This window comes from Melanerpes formicivorus, unplaced genomic scaffold (genome assembly GCF_026170545.1).
Source record: "Melanerpes formicivorus ecotype bairdi unplaced genomic scaffold, bMelFor1.0.p_v2 SCAF_1, whole genome shotgun sequence".
In the NCBI taxonomy this organism is placed as follows: Eukaryota; Metazoa; Chordata; class Aves; order Piciformes; family Picidae; genus Melanerpes; species Melanerpes formicivorus.
Window position 1 is genome coordinate 69,325,762 of NW_027142353.1, and position 18,679 is coordinate 69,344,440.

General features: G+C 45.1%; 1 protein-coding gene across 28 annotated transcripts in view; it reads right to left on the reverse strand.

Moving 5' to 3' along the window:
- Window positions 1–18,679, reverse strand: part of DLG2 (discs large MAGUK scaffold protein 2) — a 1,097,405-nt gene that overhangs the window by 341,856 nt on the left and 736,870 nt on the right. For all 28 annotated transcript variants that reach the window (XM_068146154.1, XM_068146173.1, XM_068146144.1 and 25 more), the window contains one exon: window positions 4,239–4,363. In XM_068146154.1, the coding sequence (XP_068002255.1) occupies window positions 4,239–4,363 (125 nt within the window). The remainder of the gene's footprint in view (window positions 1–4,238; window positions 4,364–18,679) is intronic.

Here is an 18,679-nt window from a genome sequence, read left to right on the forward strand (position 1 = left end):
TTATTTTTCAAGTAGAGGTATGGTCAATGATGCAATACAAACCCGCACCATGCATTGTACCTGCTGTTAGCAATAATCTGCTCTCCACTAGAGGTAAAACCCCACATTTATTTCCATCTAACACACAGGTTTTATATGTAATGATAATCTACAGAATTGAGAACAATTCAAGTTGGAAGGGATCTGTAGAAGCCTTCCAGTCCAACATGAAAGTCTGATTAGGTTGCTCAGGATTTTGCCCAGATGAACTTTGAATCTGAAGACAGAGATCACACGATCTCGGTGAGCTGACAGTTGCACTGCCTTACTACCCACATCAAAAGGTTTGTTGTTGTTGTTGTTGTTTGCTTCTTCCTCAGACACAGCTGAAGTTTCCGCTGTTGCAACCTGCGGCTGTTGCCTCCGCTCCTTTTTCTGTGCGTCTCTGCTGACGTCCACAGCAGCCATCATCACTGCCAGGACACACTGCTGGCCCCGGTGCAAATTACAGAATCACAGTATCGTGCAGACTGGAAAGTACCTCTTAAGATCACCTTGTCAAACTCTCCTTGCTGAAGTAAGCTTAGCTAGAACAGGTTGCCCAGGAGTATGGCTAGTCAGGTTTTTAATATCTGCAGGGATGGAGACCCTACACTGTATGCCCAGAGGCAGTCACATTCACAGTATTGAAGTGTTTCCTGGTGGAAACAGACCAAATTTGATGTGTTTTCCATCCATTGTTTCTTGCCTTGTCACTGGGCATTACTGATATCAATCTAGCTCCTTTGTCTTCCTTCCCTCCCAGCTGGTATTTACATCTGAGATATACTTACAACTATAAATTGCCCCCTGGAGAGTTACTTCTTACCAGGAGCAGGAGGTTGCATTTGCTTTTTATGGACCTATGTGATATTGGAGTTGACCTACTCCTCCACTTGTCAACCATATATACACAGTCAAGATTTGCAAGGGTCTGTAGCATTAAGTCCATTTCTTGCAGGTTGCTTTCTCAGTCTTTGTTATTTGAGGAACATAGTAATAATAATAATAAACAACCAGGTTGGAAGAGACCTTCAAGATCACCGTGTCCAACCCATCAACCAATCCAACACCACCTAAACAACTAACCCATGGCACCAAGCACCCCATCAAATCTCCTGAACACCTCCAGTGATGGTGACTCCACCACCTCCTCGGGCAGCCCATTCCAATGGGCAATCACTCTCTCTCTATAGAACTTCTTCCTAACACCCAACCTCACTCAGTTAGATCAAAGGGACTTCATGGAAAGTGCAGTAGAAATTATTTTACAGGCTTTTATGATTTAAAACTAGACAGAGGATCTAGAGGTCAAGCAGTCTACTTTGCTATATAATACAGAGTATCTAGAGACAAAGTGTGCACTTGCAGCCCAGTAAGCCCATTGTAACCTGGGCTGCATCAAGAGAACTGTGGTGAACAGGTTGAGGGAGGTGGTTCTCCCCCTCTACTCCACTCTGGTGAGACCTCACCTTGAGTACTGCATCCAGTTCTGGAGCCTCTATTACAGGAAAGACATAGACATGCTGGAATGTGTCCAAAGAAGGGCCATGAGCATGATCAGATGGCTGGAGCACCTTTCCTATGGAGACAGACTGACAGATTTGGGGCTATTCAGTCTGGAGAGGAAAAGGCTCCAAGGAGACCTTATTGTGGCCTTCTAGTATCTACAAGAAAGCTGGGGAGGGACCTTTTAGGATATTGGGTTGTGATAGGACTGGGGGGAATGGAGCAAAACTGTAAGTGGGTAGATTGGTAGATTCAGATTGGATGTTGGGAAGTTCTTCAGCATGAGGGTGGTGAGACACTGGCACAAGTTGCCCAGGAAGGTGATAGAAGCCTCATCCCTGGAGGTTTTTGCAGCTGGGCTGGATGTGGCTGGAAGCAACCTGCTGTAGTGTGAGGTGTCCCTGCCCATGGCAGGGAGGTTGGAACTACATGATCCTTGAGGTTCCTTCCAACCCTGACAATTCTATGATTCTATGATAAAGTCTGGGGCAAAATGGACATGCAAAAGTATGTTGCTGGCAATAAACATCGATTTCTCTTTTTCAGGTTATTCAAAATCAAGTTTTTGCTGGGAACCCAGGTTATCACTCTCCTTGGCAGGTGTCATTGCATGTTGTGGAGCCTTTGTGTCCTTAGATGATAAACTCTCTCTTATGTAAAATCAATTATAAGGCAAGTCAGTGAAGACTGCCCCAGGACAGCTCTTCTCTTCAGTGGCCTATCAGCAGTGATCATTGATAGGTACATTTCTCAGGTGTTCTTGTAACATGATTGTCTCTCTGCTAGCACTGAGCAAATTGAAATCCTCACACCAGGTGAGAGAAGGAAAGGATGAATCTTTGGAATAAAGTCTTTGTTTATGAATGAGGACAAGAGAACAGCTAAATATATCAAGTATTACATTTTACTTGCAGTCTAATAATATCATCTATGACTCTACAGTAAAGTAACTATTACTTGTACTAGTGAAACAGAAGTTTTCCAGGTCTAATCTTAATATAGACTAATTCCACTAGTGTGCTATTTTGCTGGGGGCTTTAGAGGGTCTCCTAAGAGCTTTACAACACAACAATTGCTACATAATTGTGAGTCAAGTTTATAGTAGTTAATTAGTATAGCAATGAGCCAGGAAGTCTTTGATTTCATTCAAAGCACATCAAAATATGGCAATAGCTTCTGTCTTCTTAATAGCCTGAACTGAACAGACTTTCACAGGTAATTTGAAACTCTGCTTAAAAGAGATATTATCTTCTGCAAGGGACCTTTCTTATCTGCAGAGTGTGGGTGCAGGTATGAGTCCCTTATGCTGTTCATTGTGTTGAATTTGATAGTATCGATCCCAAATACTGCCGTTCCCTTCCGCTCTCTTCCCCATGAAGCTCAGCTGGCCCAGCGCAGATGTTTACACCATGGATCAGATACAGCTGAACTAGCTGAAGAAGCTCCTTTTCATTTGAGTCACCAGTGAAAGCACAGGCCTTTTAAAGATGTGATTCTTCTGGTTTAGACATTGACTTTAGGATGAGCTGAATCACAACCTGGAAATGCTTAGGTTTGTCTCCTCTGCTAGGAGGCTTTATGATGACTGGCTTAGGGGTAAATAGCTCCATTTTAGTCATAAAGTCATGTGGGATTCTTTCTGCTCCTTTTGTCTGCAATCTGATTTAGACTGTCAATTCTCCAAGCACCAGGAATCCTCAGCACTATCACAGTAAAAATAAGAAACATTTTCAAAACAAAATTGCTAACCCAGTATGAGAAGTATCCAAAACTTGCTCTAACACCTGACCAGCTCCCCCTACTTTTAACTCTGAATTAAAGCAAAAGGCTATGGGAGAAAAGTTACTGCTACCATCTGGTCACATTTCACAGCTTTTAGACCATCTGCTTTTGGCAAAGCCTAACAGAGTTTGGATTCCAGTGCTGAGATCGTGAATGCTTCAGAATTTTATCCCAAGCCTTTCCAGCTAAATGGCCTTTTAAAAGCAGCAGCAGGCATCACAAGTGACAGATGGGTGGCAGTCTCTGTGAGAGACAGGAGCCCCTGTGCATTCAGGCCATAACAACAGAAGATACACAAGGAGTTTTCTGGTTCCCCCGTTTAGGAAATGTGCTACCATGTATTTGAGAACACAACAAGTAACTTGTGTGCTCATCTCAGGAGTGACAGTGACAGACTGCTTTGGAGGCCACTCAGAACACAGAGCATAGCCATGACATCCTCCTGGAGCACAGCAATGTTAGGGAACAGCAGGAAGCACACCTTGCTGCCTCTGTCAAGCAACAGCAAGTGTCTACAAATAGCTATGACTATTCAGCAATGGCTCTGCAGGTTGGCAAGCCTTGATAGCCTTCATGTACAAACCCAACAGGTAAAGTGCTTCAGCCACGAGCATGTGAAGTCCCAGTAGAGACTTTCATGAGGATATTTACCTCTTTCCTCCCCCTGTCCACATTTGGCCTTTTGTACTAAATTAAATGAGTGGCACAAAGATGGCACCAGCAAATGCCCTTTCATACAGGACTTAGCTAACCTTAAACTGCTTAAATCATTTCTCCTACCTCAGCAGAAAGGAGACCCTAGTCATGTCATTTATTTACTCTGACCCCACAGAAGACCTACCTGGCATTTGATTCATGCAGAATAATCTCTAATAATAATACTAATGCTGCAGTTTGTTTTCAAGCATACATAATGAGTTCCTTTTTACCTGAGTCTTCCATCCTCTGCTGCAGCTCCTCCCGGGATAATCTTAGTGATGAATATCCCAGGATCATCCCCAATGTGTGGGTTATCTGTTCCTCCAGCAATACTGAACCCCAGGCCAGAATTCCCCTGAAAAATATACAAAACAGAATAAGTAAAAGCATCATCAGATGTTGGATTCCTGCAGAATTTCTTTGCAGTGTATGAGCAAATTATCCTTTTGTCTTAAAGACAGCACTTTATTTGGCAGCTCCATATTTGAAGGCAGGTGACACAGTCAGAAGAAATTAATTGTCAGTTAAAGAACAGAGGCTGTGAAAACAAAGATTTCCCAGAGTTGATGGCAGAGTTAATGGATGCTCCTACAGAAACACAATTTGACCTAAATTGAATTGGTTTTGAAAGCAGTTCAATAAATTAGCATCTGAACTCCAATATGAATCTATCCAAGTCAGGGAGAGCTAGAGGCTACAAACACTTCAGAGCTCTGCAAGAAGGCTTTAAACCCCACTGCTATCTATAAACAGGATCAGTGAATAACATTGAGCATTTTAGTACACTGGTTTCTGTTGCTCACATTCAGATACTTTAGAACCCCCTCAAACAGCAAATACACCAAACAGGAGCACCTCTTTCATCTTGCTGATTTGCCAGAATGAAGTGTTTGAAAGACACATTATAAGATCACAACCCTAGGGATTGCTTTAGCTGCTTGTGAGGCTCTCATGACAGGCAAGCAGACATGTAGGCACAGACACTTGTACATCAAGGCACCATTTTTCAGGCAAAATTCTAGATTCTTTAAAAGTATAGATTAACCATTACATTTTCCTGTATAAATGAAGTCCATTCAGTGGATAAGGAACTGGCTTGAGGGTTGCACCCAAAGAGTGGCTGTCAATGGCTCCATGTCCCAGTGGAGGCCAGGGACAAGTGGAGTCCCTCAGGGATCAGTCCTGGGACCAGGCTTGATTAACATCTTTGTGGGTGCCATGGACAGAGGCACTGAGTGCACCCTCAGCAAGTTTGCTGATGACACCAAGCTGTGTGGTGCAGCAGACAGCTGGAGGGAAGGGAGGCCATCCAGAGGGACCTGGACAGGCTGGAGAGGTGGGCACAAGCCAACCTCATGAGGTTCAACAAGACCAAGTGCAGAGTCCTGCATCTGGGTGAGGGCAATCCCAGGCACTGGGCAGGGACTGGCTTGAGAGTAGCCCTTAAGAAAAAGACCTGGGGGTGCTGGTGGATGAGAAGCTCAACACGAGGCAGCAGTGAGAACCTGCAGCCCAGAAAGCCAGCCAGAGCCTGGGCTGCAGCAAGAGAAGCAGAGCCAGTAGGGCCAGGGAGGTGATTCTCCCCCTCTGCTCCACTCTGATGAGACCACAGCTGGAGCTCTGTGTCCAGTTCTGGAGCCTCTGTGCCAGGAAGGATCTGGAGGGGTGGAAAGGTGTCCAAAGAAGGGCCACAAGGATGATCAGATGGCTGGAGCTGCTCTGCTATGAGGACAGACTGAGGGAGTTGGGGCTGTTCAGTCTGGAGAAGAGAAGGCCCCCAGGAGACCTTCCAGTATCTGAAGGAGGCTCCAAGAAAGCTGGGGAGGGACTTTTGAGGGTGTCAGGGAGTGATAGGTCGGGGGGGGGCATGGAGCAAAAATAGAAGTGGGGAGATTCAGACTGGATGTTAGGAAGAAGTTCTTCCCCAGGAGGGTGGTGAGAGCCTGGCACAGGCTGCCCAGGGAGGTGGTGGAAGCCTCACCCCTGGAGGTGTTTGCAGCCAGGCTGGAGGTGGCTGTGAGCAACCTGCTGGAGTGTGAGGTGTCCCTGCCCATGGCAGGGGGGTTGGACCTGGCTGATCCTTGAGGTCCCCTTCCAAGCCTGACAGTGCTGCCATTCTAAGTACATAGAGCCTTTACATTTTCTGTACAAACTGACATTAGTTTTTGCAAGGGATGGTTTCTTGTTTTTTGTTTTAGAAAGGGAGATTTAGGTTCAAGACCCCACTGTGCAGAAGTGAGGGCTTAACACTCAGTGTAACACCTGATCCTTTATGTCTTTCACACTCCAAAGTGCTTTTATGATTATGCATTTTGGCTTTGCCAAGTGACACAGCACTGTTGGTATTAGAGCATGTGCACACTGCTGCAAACCAAGTGCAAACATTCAATGCACTAAAAAGGACTTTTTTCCCCCTTATTTCATCAGCTTCTCAACTTTTTGGGAGTTTGTTTGTTTCACTGCTGCTTGTGGACAGGTCAGTCCTAGGGAGAAGAGTCATTAATAAACATGGCAACTCTACTGTTTTATGTATTTTAAATCACATTCTATTTCTTCACTCTTGAACTGTACTTCAAAGAGCAGGTCGGGCAGGGGAGGCATTTTGCACGTGAGAGAGTGCCCCATGCTTGCTTTTCAGGGGGTCACAGTCTCAGTTCGGCTACCAGTGCTCCACATCCATGCTGCTCTCATTACTTAAAAGCGGCACACTCCCTCTGCAGCTCTGCAATCAGTGTGTAATTGTGAATACATTTTCAGTACTAATTTATGACCCAAGAGAAGGATTTCAGACTGTGTGTATCTTAATTCTTCCCAGCCAGCTATCATACAAAACCCAGTACGACATTCTGCAGAGTTCATAAACATCTCCAGGCCAGCATTCTAAATCTTTGATTTAATCTTCCTTTCACCATTAGGATCACCTTAGTTTCAGGTTATTTTTGCACTGCTGTGACACATGTCTAATTGCACAGTGCACTCTACACCAGCATGCACTCTACAAACACTTCAGGACTATTTTCCTGTAAGTTTTTCTGTATGTCGTCATTATTGTAGCTGATTTCCCAACACAATTCAGGAAGCTGGGAACAGAAGTCCTAAAACACTACTAAAACCAAGGGGAAATTGCTAGAAAATCTAGGTAATGCTTGAGTAAAAAAGAAAAAGCAATTAAAAAAGGGTTGTGTTTATTCTTCACTCCAAAGGGATTTAAACACCCATAATAATCTGTGCTTCTGAAGAGAGGGGACTTTCCAAATCCCCAGAGCCTACACTTGATAGGAAAAGATAAAGAGCAGGGGAGCAAGGAGAAACCTGGCTGCACATTTTAGCTGGTTAGGAAACAAACCCAGGTATGCCATCATAAAAAGTGTGCCTGAAGAGCTTTAAAAGCTATGCGAGGTTGCCTGCTATGTGGAGTGTGCTTGGCTGCTACAGTTCTGCACATACAGCTCATTAGTTCTTAGCAGGAAATAACTTCTGAAAAGGTTTCACAGGCTCCCAGCTCTCTTCCCCTCCTACCATACCTTCTGCCATTAACTTGTTAGAGCTAAACAAATGTGGCAATGCTGACTGTAAGGAGTGATATGGTAAAACTGCTACAGACTTCTCAGAAGAATCAGTGTTAGCCCTTCACACTTACCCATAAATGTGCATCTGTTATACTGCAAGACTGCCCTGGCTCTGCCCCTTAGAAATCACATTTTACAGAACAGGGCTCCACTTGGCACTGGCACCTTGCTGTCCAGAACATTTCAAGCTCTTTTTCTGGCTGCAGTCCTTGACTCGATCAACAGGATCTACAAGCTGTGAGACACTAGCTGCCTCAGCAGAGAGGTACAGCCCTGCAAGGCTTTCCTGTGCCAGAAGCTGCACTGTAAAAGCTAAGAGCAATTCACTGTAAAAGCTAAAAGCAATTGCACATTAATTCATTTTTTCCCCACCGTGGTTCTTGAAAGCTCTGAATTGACTATGTGAAAATGTCTTCTCTCTTCGGGCTTCAGGTCATGGCCAACGAGGCTAAAACATGGCTGCAGTCACTCATGGAGCGCCCCTTTGAAGAGCCTTGGCTTGAAAAAGAATTCACTAGCACCATTCTGGTTAAAAGCTGCTGAGTTCAGTTCTGAGCAGCAATACTGATGCACAGAGCTCTCCCCTCATGCTCTGTCACACTAGTGTGCAGATCCACCAGCATATGGTTGCAATATTAAAAGACTCATTGTAGTTGATGAGCTGTAATCCCCTTCCCATTAAGTATTGTCTGCTGGAACAACAATTCCAGAACCTTTCTGCCAAGGTGAGCTCCCCACCCTTGACTTTTTGCATGTCCCTTGTGCCCATCCCACAAAAAAGTGTTAATTATCTTCCCAGCTTTTCTTGGCATATTCCTGTCTCCCTGTCATTCCATGTTAACTGATGGAAATGTCTGCCTTCCCTCGGCCCCAAACAGCAGCTGAGCCATCACTGAGCCACTGCATTTTCCAAGGTGGAACACTGACACTTTCTGTGCTGCTGACTCTCGCATTTGGGAGTGGTTCTCCATAAATATCTGTCAAGTTAATTCGCTGCTTTTCTTCCATTCCAAGCCTAACCTCTCTTGGATGCTTACAGAGCAAGGTAACAACAAGCCCAGAGGCCTGGTGACCATGTAGATATAGGTTTAATAAGAACTAATAGCAGCTGCTACAGAGGAGAAAAGGTGTAAAGCAGCAGAAGTTTCCCTCCTTTGGGAAGCTCCAGTGATGCTTCTGAATTGAGGTTCATGTGCAGATCGAGCTATGCTTGCCTCCTTCATTTCAGGAGTCTTCAACAGGAGAGATTAGTCAAAAATCCCAAAACACAGGTGGGAGACAAAAGCTCTGATGAAGTCTCAACCTACTAACTGTAATGGCATTACTCAAACATCATTATTGGCACCTCCAAATGTATAAGGGTCCAGCTCCATGTCAATTCACATTAGTTAAATGATCTCATTACCTAAATCTTGCCTTCTCTTTGCCCAAGTCCTCAACTGCTACTGCTATAAAACCCTCACATAATTCGTTACTGGCTATACAAGGAACATTTACATAACATTACTCAGTAATATTCTGAGGAGCTTCCCTGCCTGTGTTGCAGAGTTCCAGTCCTGCACACATCCTGACAAAAGGCTTAGCACAGTACAACATGCCCTGCTTGTCGTTCAGAACGTCTTGCCTCGGTGCCCTGTTCGTGCTGGATAGCTCATACTTGCCACAGTTTTACCATCAAGCTCAAGTTTCTCTCTTGGCTCAGCTTTACTTTTCAAACAGAGAAACTTTGGTCAAACTATCAGATCAAAATAATTTCTTCCAGCCTATCCCTGGAGGCCTCCCTCCTGTTCTCATCTGAAGGGAAGGTCAGTGCTTCTTTTTAATGTTTATTACACAAGCCTGTCTTCTTTATGCCTTTCTCAGACAGGGCTTTGCAGCTCCACGAAGATCAGTTGACTTCTTTATAGCTCTGGCTGAACAGGGAAGAGACCTGTTTGTAATTCTTCTGGTCCTGGAGGGGCAGCAACCTCCAGCAGAGACACAACATCCCTTCAGATGACTGGTGTTATACCTTCTGCAAACACTGAAACACAATGCTGAGGGTCAGAATGAGCTGGTGGATGATTCACATGCTGGGGAGAGAAAGGAAAACTTGCAAGTTCTGGCCAGTTTGAACCTCTTCCCTCGAGACTTGTTATATTGCCGACATAAAGGTCACAAAAATAAAGTAAGAATCCCCAGAGGGTAATGGTGTTGGGTAGCCAGGAGGCCACAGGATCCATTCTCCTCACTTAGCCTTCCATCATCCTTTCTTCTCACTTGCACACCGCTATGAGCAGCCACGGAACAGGCTACACCTTCATAGTCTGCAGCATTTCTATCTTGCCAGAAAGTAATCTTCAGAAGTGGTCCACTGACTTCCTTGGAAACTCTGGCAAGTCAGCACTGAGAACTTGTAAAGTTATTTTCCACATGTTCCCATTTTCTCCCACTTCTACAAATGGTTTCCTCCTCAACCAGGTCTCATTTCATAACTTTTTTTCTGTTCAAGTGCTGCATTTTGCCTTAGAGGAGAGCTTGATTACAAATGATGTAAAGTTGTTCAGTCTTTAACAAAATCAGGGCGGAATGCTAAGCCTAAGAAGCAGAGATGAGACCAAAAGTGCTCATCAAGAGCAGGATGAGTTCTTTCCCGTATCAGGGCCAAGTGATTTGGACTGTAGTGTGCTAAACAGGAACACCACAGTCACATAGAAGCTGTTCACCATCTTACTTTCTCCTTTTATTATTCTGATCAACCAGGTGACAGCAGAACTCACACAGACACTTTTTGAATGACTTAATTACTTCAGTGCTCCTGAAAGAATTTCTGCCAATCTCCTGAAGTGACATGATTTTGAAGCTCTCTGGCATTTAAGTCAGAACAAAATATAGATGTGAACTGCACGAAATTCACTTAGCTATTGCTGCAACTTCACCTTGTCACAGCAGCAAACCAGGAAGCCTGTTCCACAGAGTTCAGCAGTCAGCAAAAGGTCCAAGAGAGAAGTTGAGAGCTGTTTCAGGTGACAACATCTAACTCCCACAACCTCGATTCCTGAAATGAGCTTTGTGGGGTTTCTTGGGGGATTCTTTGGTTGGTTGGTTGTGGGGTTTTTTTACTTAGTTTTAAGGAAACCATTTTGCTTAGCTGTTAAGGAGTGCAAGTTAGTGTCAGTAAAGTTGTCATGCGTTAACAAATGAATAGCAGCATGCAAATAAAAGAACTGACGTAAGTCAAGCCTACCACGCTTTCCACTGGTTTCAAGGGGTTTGTCCAAGTAAGAACATTGAGTTTCCATCATAGAAAAAAGTTTTCCTGCATTATAGTGAACTTAAGTCCAGAGTATCATGGAAATGTCTGGCAAGTCTTCCCTAAGGCCCTAGGAAATTCTGCTTCTCAGTAAATAACAGGCAAGTCAAGAGCGGTCACTGCAAGCACGTTTGTGGATGGAGCATTCAAGCCCATTCCTGAGATCATGCAAGAGAGAAACACAATCCCTGCCCCTCACTGCCTTGCTCCATTTCTTTGTGAAAAGATTCATTACTTGGGGAAAAGAGGAGGCAAGGAAAGGCAAATAATAATATGCATTTGCAAAGTACAGACCTTTGAGCAAAACTGATAGGGGAAAAATGTCAATTAGCTAGCAAAGGAGCTGTGATTTGTCATTTTGCCTTGATTCTGTTGAGCTATAACAAAGGAGGGACTTAAACAAAAAAAGTCTTCTTTTGCCAAACAATATGCTCTTGAAAACCAGAATTTTCTGTATTAAAGAAAACACAGACTGAAAACACTGCCTGTGCTCTTCATTCTCAACACTGTGCCTAAAATACCTACAAATTCATCTCAAGATAAGCTGCTGGCAGAGATCTACTGGAGAGAGTCGAAAGGAGAGCTATGAGGATGCCTGGGGGAGTTGGACACCTCTCCTACAAAGAAAGACTGAGAGAATTGGGACTGTTCAGTCCTGAGAAGAGAAGACCGATGGGGGAATCTTAGTGATGTCTGTAAATACCTTGGGGGTGGGTGTAAAGATGAAGGTGACAGTCTGTTTTTGGTGGTGCCCAGTGACAGGACAAGGAAGAACAGGTATAAGCCAGAACACAGAAGATTCCATTTCAATATGAGGAGAAACTTCTTTACAGTGAGGACCATGGAGCACTGGAACAGGCTGTCCAGCGATGCTGTGGAGTACCCTTCTCTGGAGACTTTCAAAGCCCACCTGGATGCGTTGCCTGCCTTAGGTGATCCTGCTTTGGCAGGGGGGTTAGGCTGGGTGATCTCCAGTGGGTTCTGTGACCCACTCTAAAGTTCATGGCCAAATGTGTGGAATACTTTTCTCCCTTGCACCTTTCATAAATGTCTTTAAAGCCTGAGCTGCTGCCTACATGTGCAGTTTCTGTCAGAGCAAGTTTAGTCAAGAGAAAGTTCAGAGAAAGACAGGTGACTCATTCCTGCACACTTGCTTTCTTGCCTTTTGCCTTTTCCCCTCCTGCCTTCCGCCTTTTCCCCTCCTGCCTTCCTCTATTACACCTTTCAGAGACCCTACCAACTTTGCTACTGCAGACTCCTCAAAATGTTGCCATTTTACAACAGGAATTATGCTGCAGCTTTTTAAGAGCACTAGTGATCTGAAGGTCAAAGCTTTCTTTCTCCTAAGCAATGCTGGGCCTCTCTAATTTATGCCAGTGGTGTTGGCTTAGGAACGATGCTGGTTTTGTTAAAAAGGGGATTCACTTCCTTTTGCTTTTCAAGTTCTTCCTTTAAGAGTCTTGCATGTGGGAAACAACCACCCCATGTATCAGTATAGATTAGGGACTGACCTGCTGGAGAGCAGTGAAGGGGAAAAGGACCTGGGGGTTCTAGTGGATGGAAGGTCGGACATGAGCCAGCAATGTGCTCTTGTGGCCAAGAAGGCCAATGCCATTCTAAGGTGTATGAGAAGGGGGGTGGTTGATAGATCAAGAGAGGTTCTCCTTCCCCTCTACTCTGCCCTGGTGAGGCCACATCTAGAATATTGCATCCAGTTCTTGGCCCCTCAGTTCAAGAAGGAGGGGGAACTGCTTGAAAGAGCCCAGTGCAGAGCCACAAAGATGATTAAGGGAGTGGAATGTCTCTTTAGCTTGGAGAAGAGGAGACTGAGAGGTGACCTCATTCATGTCATATCAAGGGTGAGTGCCCAGAGGCTGGAGCCAGGCTCTGCTGGGTGATGCCCAATGCCAGCACAAGGGGCAGAGGTGGAAGCTGAGGCAGAGGAAGTTCAGTGGAAACAGGAGGAAGAATTATTTCCCTGTGAGGGTGACAGAATGCTGGAAGAGGCTGCCCAGGGGGGCAGTGGAGTCTCCCTCTCTGGAGATATTCTAAACCTGCCTGGATGAGTTCCTGTGTGACCTGGTAGAGGTGCTCCTGCTCTGCCAGGGGGGTTGGACTAAGATGATCTTTTGAGGTCCCTTCACTCCCTTAACATTTAGTGATTGTGTGATTAAGTAAATGTTAATGTGAGGAAATGTTAATTCGTAATCTACTGTTGAGCTTGAGACACACATTCCAATGTGACTATTGCATAAATTCCAGTCAGTTTCCTCTTCACACTCATTCTGGAGTTGTACATTTCAGCTTGAGCAAAGTCACATTTCTGAGGCTTAGCAAAAGCAGTGTGGCACTCATATGTGCTTTCTACAGAGGCTTGAAACTGCTTGGCTGGAACACTTAGCAAATGTGTGTATTTCCAAAAGCAATTTCTCAGAGGGCACCTTTTCAGTAACACAACCAGGCCTACAGAACTGTACCTCTGACTCCTGGCTGAGGCTGCAACCAGCTTGGGCTGCCCTGAGGCTTCCTCACTCACGATACTTCCGTTTCAGGTGCAAAAAGGCAACACCTTCTCCCTGAACACCTCCTTCCACAAACCACATTCACTCTTGCTCTGCAGTATTAGGTTTCTGAGCAGCATGGGAAATTCAAAGCTGAGAGTGAGTCAAACTTAGAAAACTGTGGAAAATTAATTTTTGTGGCAAGAGCCAGTGAAAGGAAAAACACCCTAAGATCTGTGGGGCGAGTGAAATGGATCATGTAACGTAGCTTACGGAGGAGATAAATGGTTGGAAACTCTGACCCTAACTGACAGTCAGAGGAGGATTACAGAGTTAACAGGATTTGCTGCAGCTCTGAAATATCCTTCGTAGGCTTTCTCTCTTTTCTTCCTCTGTGCCAAAGCAGATAACATTACTTAGTCTGGCAGCCAAGACATCTGTATAGAGGAAATGCCTCTAGATATGCCAAGGTCAAGAGGATGATAGCATACCAAAGGTAGTGGTCAATGGCCTGATGTCCAGATGGAGACTGGTGACAAGAGGTGTCCCTCAAGGGTCTGGCCTGGGACTAGTGCTGTTCAGTATCTTCATCAATGATTTCCACAGCAACACTGAGTGCACTCTCAGCAAGTCTGCAGATGACACCAAGCTGAGTGGTGCAGTTGGTAAGACTGAAGCATGGGATGCCATCCAGAGGCACCTGGACAGGCTGGAGTGGTGGGTGTGGAGAATATCAGGCTGGGGCATGATGAAATTGAGAGCAGCCCCCCTGCAGAAAAGGACTTGGGGGAACTGGTGTATGAGAAGCAGGACATGAGCCAATGCTGTGCATTTGCAGCCCAGAAGGCCAGTCCCATGCTGGCTTCATCAAAAGTGTGGCCAGCAGATCGAGAGAGGTGATTCTTCCACTCTGCTCTGGTGAGACCTAACTGGGAATACCGACCCCCAACAAAATGGGACATTCACCTGGTGGAGCAGGTCCAGATGAAGGACACAAAGCTCATCAGAGGGCTGGAGCACCTCTCCTGTGAAGACAGGATGAAAGAATTGGAGAAGAGAAGGCTCTGGGGAGACCTTTTAGCTGCATGTCAGTATCTGAAGGGGACCTGCAGGAAGGCTGGGGAAGGACAGCTTAGAAGGGCTTGTAGCAGTAGGATGAGGGGCAAAGGTTTTAAACCTCAGCAGAGTAGATTTAGGTTGCACATAAGGAGGAAATTCTTTACAATGAGAGTGGTGAAATAGTGGAACAGGTTGGCCAGGGATGTGGTTACGACCCCATCCTGGGAGACAATCAAGATTAGACTGGATGTGTCCCTGGGCAGCCTGATCTAGTTGTAGGTGTCCCTGCTGACTGTGGGGGGATTGGACAAGATGATCTATGGGGTCCAACCCAACCCAACCTGTGAATCTGAGGTTGCTGAGCTCAGTAGATGCTGAGCACTTCTGAAAACTTTGTTCACTAATAACTTTCTGCACAAAGTACTTTTCACCTCAAAAATACACCTTTCATGTAGCCATCAAACAGTGAGGTGACAGAATGTTGCAGGATTTTCTCAGCCTTTCCCTTGGCCATGCTTAGTCTAATAGCACTCCTGTAGTGGGGATGTTTTGCACATCATTCAGCAATGCCCAGTTCAACAGCACACAGACACATTGCAAACCACAGCCTGTCAAGTGAATCCTCCATGGAAGCACAGAATCATAGAGTGCAAGGGGTTGGAAGGGATATCTGGAGACCACCAAGTCTAATTTCCCTGCAAATCAGGATCACTTAGGGCAGGTCACACAGGAATGCATCCATGTGGGTTTTGAAGATCTCCAGAGAAGGAGACTCCACAGCCTCTCTGGGCAGCCTGCTCCAGGCTCTGTCATGCTCAGAGTAAAGTTTTTTCTGCTGTTGAGAATTTCCTGTGATTGAGTTACATTTATTGCCCCTCATCCTATCACTGAAAGGAGACTGTCTTCATCCTGCAGACAGCCACCCCGCAGATATCTGTAGGCACTGATTAGGTCCCCTCTCAGCCTTCTCTTCTCTGGACTAAGCAGCCCCAGGTCTCTCAGTGTTTCCTTGAAGAGGGATACTCCAAGCCCTTAACAATCCTCGTGGACCTCTGTTGAACTCTCTCTCTGGCAGTTCCCTGTCCCTCTTGAACTGGGGAGCCCAGAACTGTCCACAATACTCAAACTGAGGCCTAACTAGGGCTGAGTAGAGAGGAAGGATAACCTCTCTCAGCCTGCTGGAGCCACTCTTAATGCAACTGAGTGTACTGAAATGAACAGGTGACTTTGCAATATGCCAAAGACTTCCACCTAATTCAGGGTTTTGATACAAAACATTTGTTAAACCCACACACTCAGGGCTCTAAAACTGTGCCACCATAAAGGATTCTGCTTTGCAATTCTTTCACAATCTGGCATTTATACAAGCATTGGCTTGGTACTCAGAAGAAAGAGTGGTGCATTCTAATCAGGCTCCTTTTCTGCCACGCAGGATGTGGTGCTTTAGTCATCTCACACTCTCACATCAGACCTTTCTAATCTTGCCACATCTAATCCTGGCTTTAGACCCAAGTCTTTCCAGCAATGTTTTCAGGTGTTTGCTCATGCCACACTACACCGCACTTTTCTTCTACTGTGTTTTATCCAAAGCTCAAGTTTCCACAGCCTAAACATCAAAGCACCATTTCTGCCTCATTCAGAGAACAAGGACGTTTGCATATTTATCAGAGTGCTGTTGAACTCTTTTGTACTTTCAGATCTACTCAAGAGTAACATAATTCATGAAAGTCTCACTTCTCCCACGTACACTGGCACCCTCCCCAGAGTCAGAGCTTGGAGACTACATAGTTATATTATGCTCCATATGGTGCAGATTTTCATCTCTCACGATGCCATTTGTTGTTTTCAAGCCCCTTATCAGGTTCAGCACATTCATTACAGAGCCACAGTACACATGACTACAAATGCTTCAACTGCAATTGCTTCCTCTGCTTCGTCTTGCTCTCTGTGCAGAGCTGTTGTCCTCTTACCTGCACAGAAGTGCATCATGCAAGGAGAATTTTAGAAAAGACCCACTGGATTTGGGGTTTCATAGCACCTGTGAAATACACAGCACCACAGAGCAGCAAATCCAGACAAGGAATGAGACCATCACCAAAGCAAAGCAACCTCTTAAAAACTGCTGCTGTGTCCTCTGCCTGTGCACAGATCCATAGGAAAGGAAATGTGGGAACTCTTCGCAGGTTTGTGTCGCTGTTGAGCTCACTTTAACATCTCCTGAGCTGTGACAAACATATATGCCTACTTTTTTCCTGCATCACATTTGTCATACTTGAGGATTATGGGTAGGGACAGTCTTTCTCAGCATCACGGCAGCGTGTGACCTTGCCTGTTCTGTCTCATAATGAAAAGTTAGTGACATATGTCCCCTTTTAGTAAGCTGCATGCAAGGAGAGCAAACAATTGCCACAGGAAAGAGTCTGATGAGGAGCTGAAAAGTAATATGGGAGAAAACTAACTATCCAAAATGTTTCATCAAAACACAGATGCATGCTTTTGGGAGGAGGGAAACGCTGCTTTTGGGGAGTGAAAGGCTTCACTCCATGGCAAAGAAGTCTGCCTGTCACGTTGTGTCAGCCCAGGCTAGCACCAGACTTCTCAAGAAAAGTGAAAAAGTCAGATGAAGGAAAGAAGAACATCCACTAAGTGATAGCAGTAATTAGATGTGAGGGGGGTGGGGACAAATAGAAGGAAAACACTAACAAGAACTGAAAGAATTGTAACGTTTATTCAAGAGACAGGCTACTTATACAGAACACAGAATTAGCCTGGTTGGGAAGGACCTTTGAGATCACCAAGTCCAACCTATCACCCAACACCATCTCATCACCTCAACCATGGCACCAAGTGCCTCATCCAGGCTCTTCCTAAACACAAGACTTTGACACGATCCTCACTGAAGATTTTGTAATAGAGTTATCTGCAAAAGCTGGGGAAGTTGAGGCACATTGAAATGTGACTCTGTACAGGAGCAGGCAGTCGCGGTCTGCACAAGGACGTAGGGAGCAAACTTGATGTTATGGAATCTGTGGAAACCAATGGGGTTTAACCACATAATGCCAGCAATTGAAGTGAAAAAGAAAACTCCCACTGATGGCCTCAGTTTCTCTCTAAAAGATGACACCTCTCATCCTTTTCTGCTGGTATGAAAGCCCCCATGGGTGTCTTGAGACTGTGTGGGAATTCCGTGACTGGACCAGTTTGTAGGTCTAAGTCTTTATCCTGGAAAACTGCTGCGTGCCTAAAAGGGTCTGTTTGGGCAGATGACACGAGCACTGCAGCATTGCTCTGCAAAGCACTTAGGGGAATGTGAGGCTCCTGAAGTATTAAAGGTGCTGGAACAAGCCCAAGTTCTGAACCACTGTCTAAGCTATTGTTCTTTGCCATTTGACTGTCATATTCCCAGGTAGGAACTGAGTGTATTTAGTTGTGCTCCTCTTGCATTTTCTGGGACTTTTAACACATTCCTAACATATTCTAACCCAACACTTTCTTCAGGTATATTTCCTTACTAAAATGCCTGTATGGTTCATCATTTAGATCAAAGTTCTGGGACACTGCTTTTCTTTCCAACCCTTACTCAACTCTGCATCACAGGAATTGCATGAGTAAAACTCTTAATTTGCCTCCTTATTCAAAAATGGAGATCTTTAGGGCATGTCATCTGGAATAAAAAGCCTGGACTACTAATGAAGCCAAAGGCCCTCAAGGCTCTGAAGATGGAGCACAAATCCTGAAGGTAAACGACTGAGCTCTCTCCCGGTGCATCACTTAACTTGCCATCCCCGCACTGCTCTAGTGGCTAAGCACACAGAGAAACACACAGTGCTGAGCTTTGTTTTCTCTTTGGATACACGTTCAAGGAAGCTTTTGAAGCTTTTTGTAAGTAACACTTAAGACTTCTTTTGGGCCCCATAATGCTCAACTGTGGATTTCACTGGGAGGAAACACAAAGGATAGACAACATAAAGTGTATCTAATCCTCTGTTTTTCACAGACACACAACTAAATAACACTTTTCCTTCCACCTAGCACATGGTGTTGACCCTGTTTTATTGTAACATTTCTTTTCAGTGTCCATTTTGTTTCTTATTCTTGGTAAATCTGACTGGCTGTGACCCTGAGACATCTGACACAGCTTCAGAGCTGTCTGTCTCTGAGCAGGAGCTTGGAGTAGATGACCTCTGCAAGCTCCTTCCAAACTGAATTATTCTCTTCCTCTATGAAGTATCAGTGTCACAAGCAGAAAA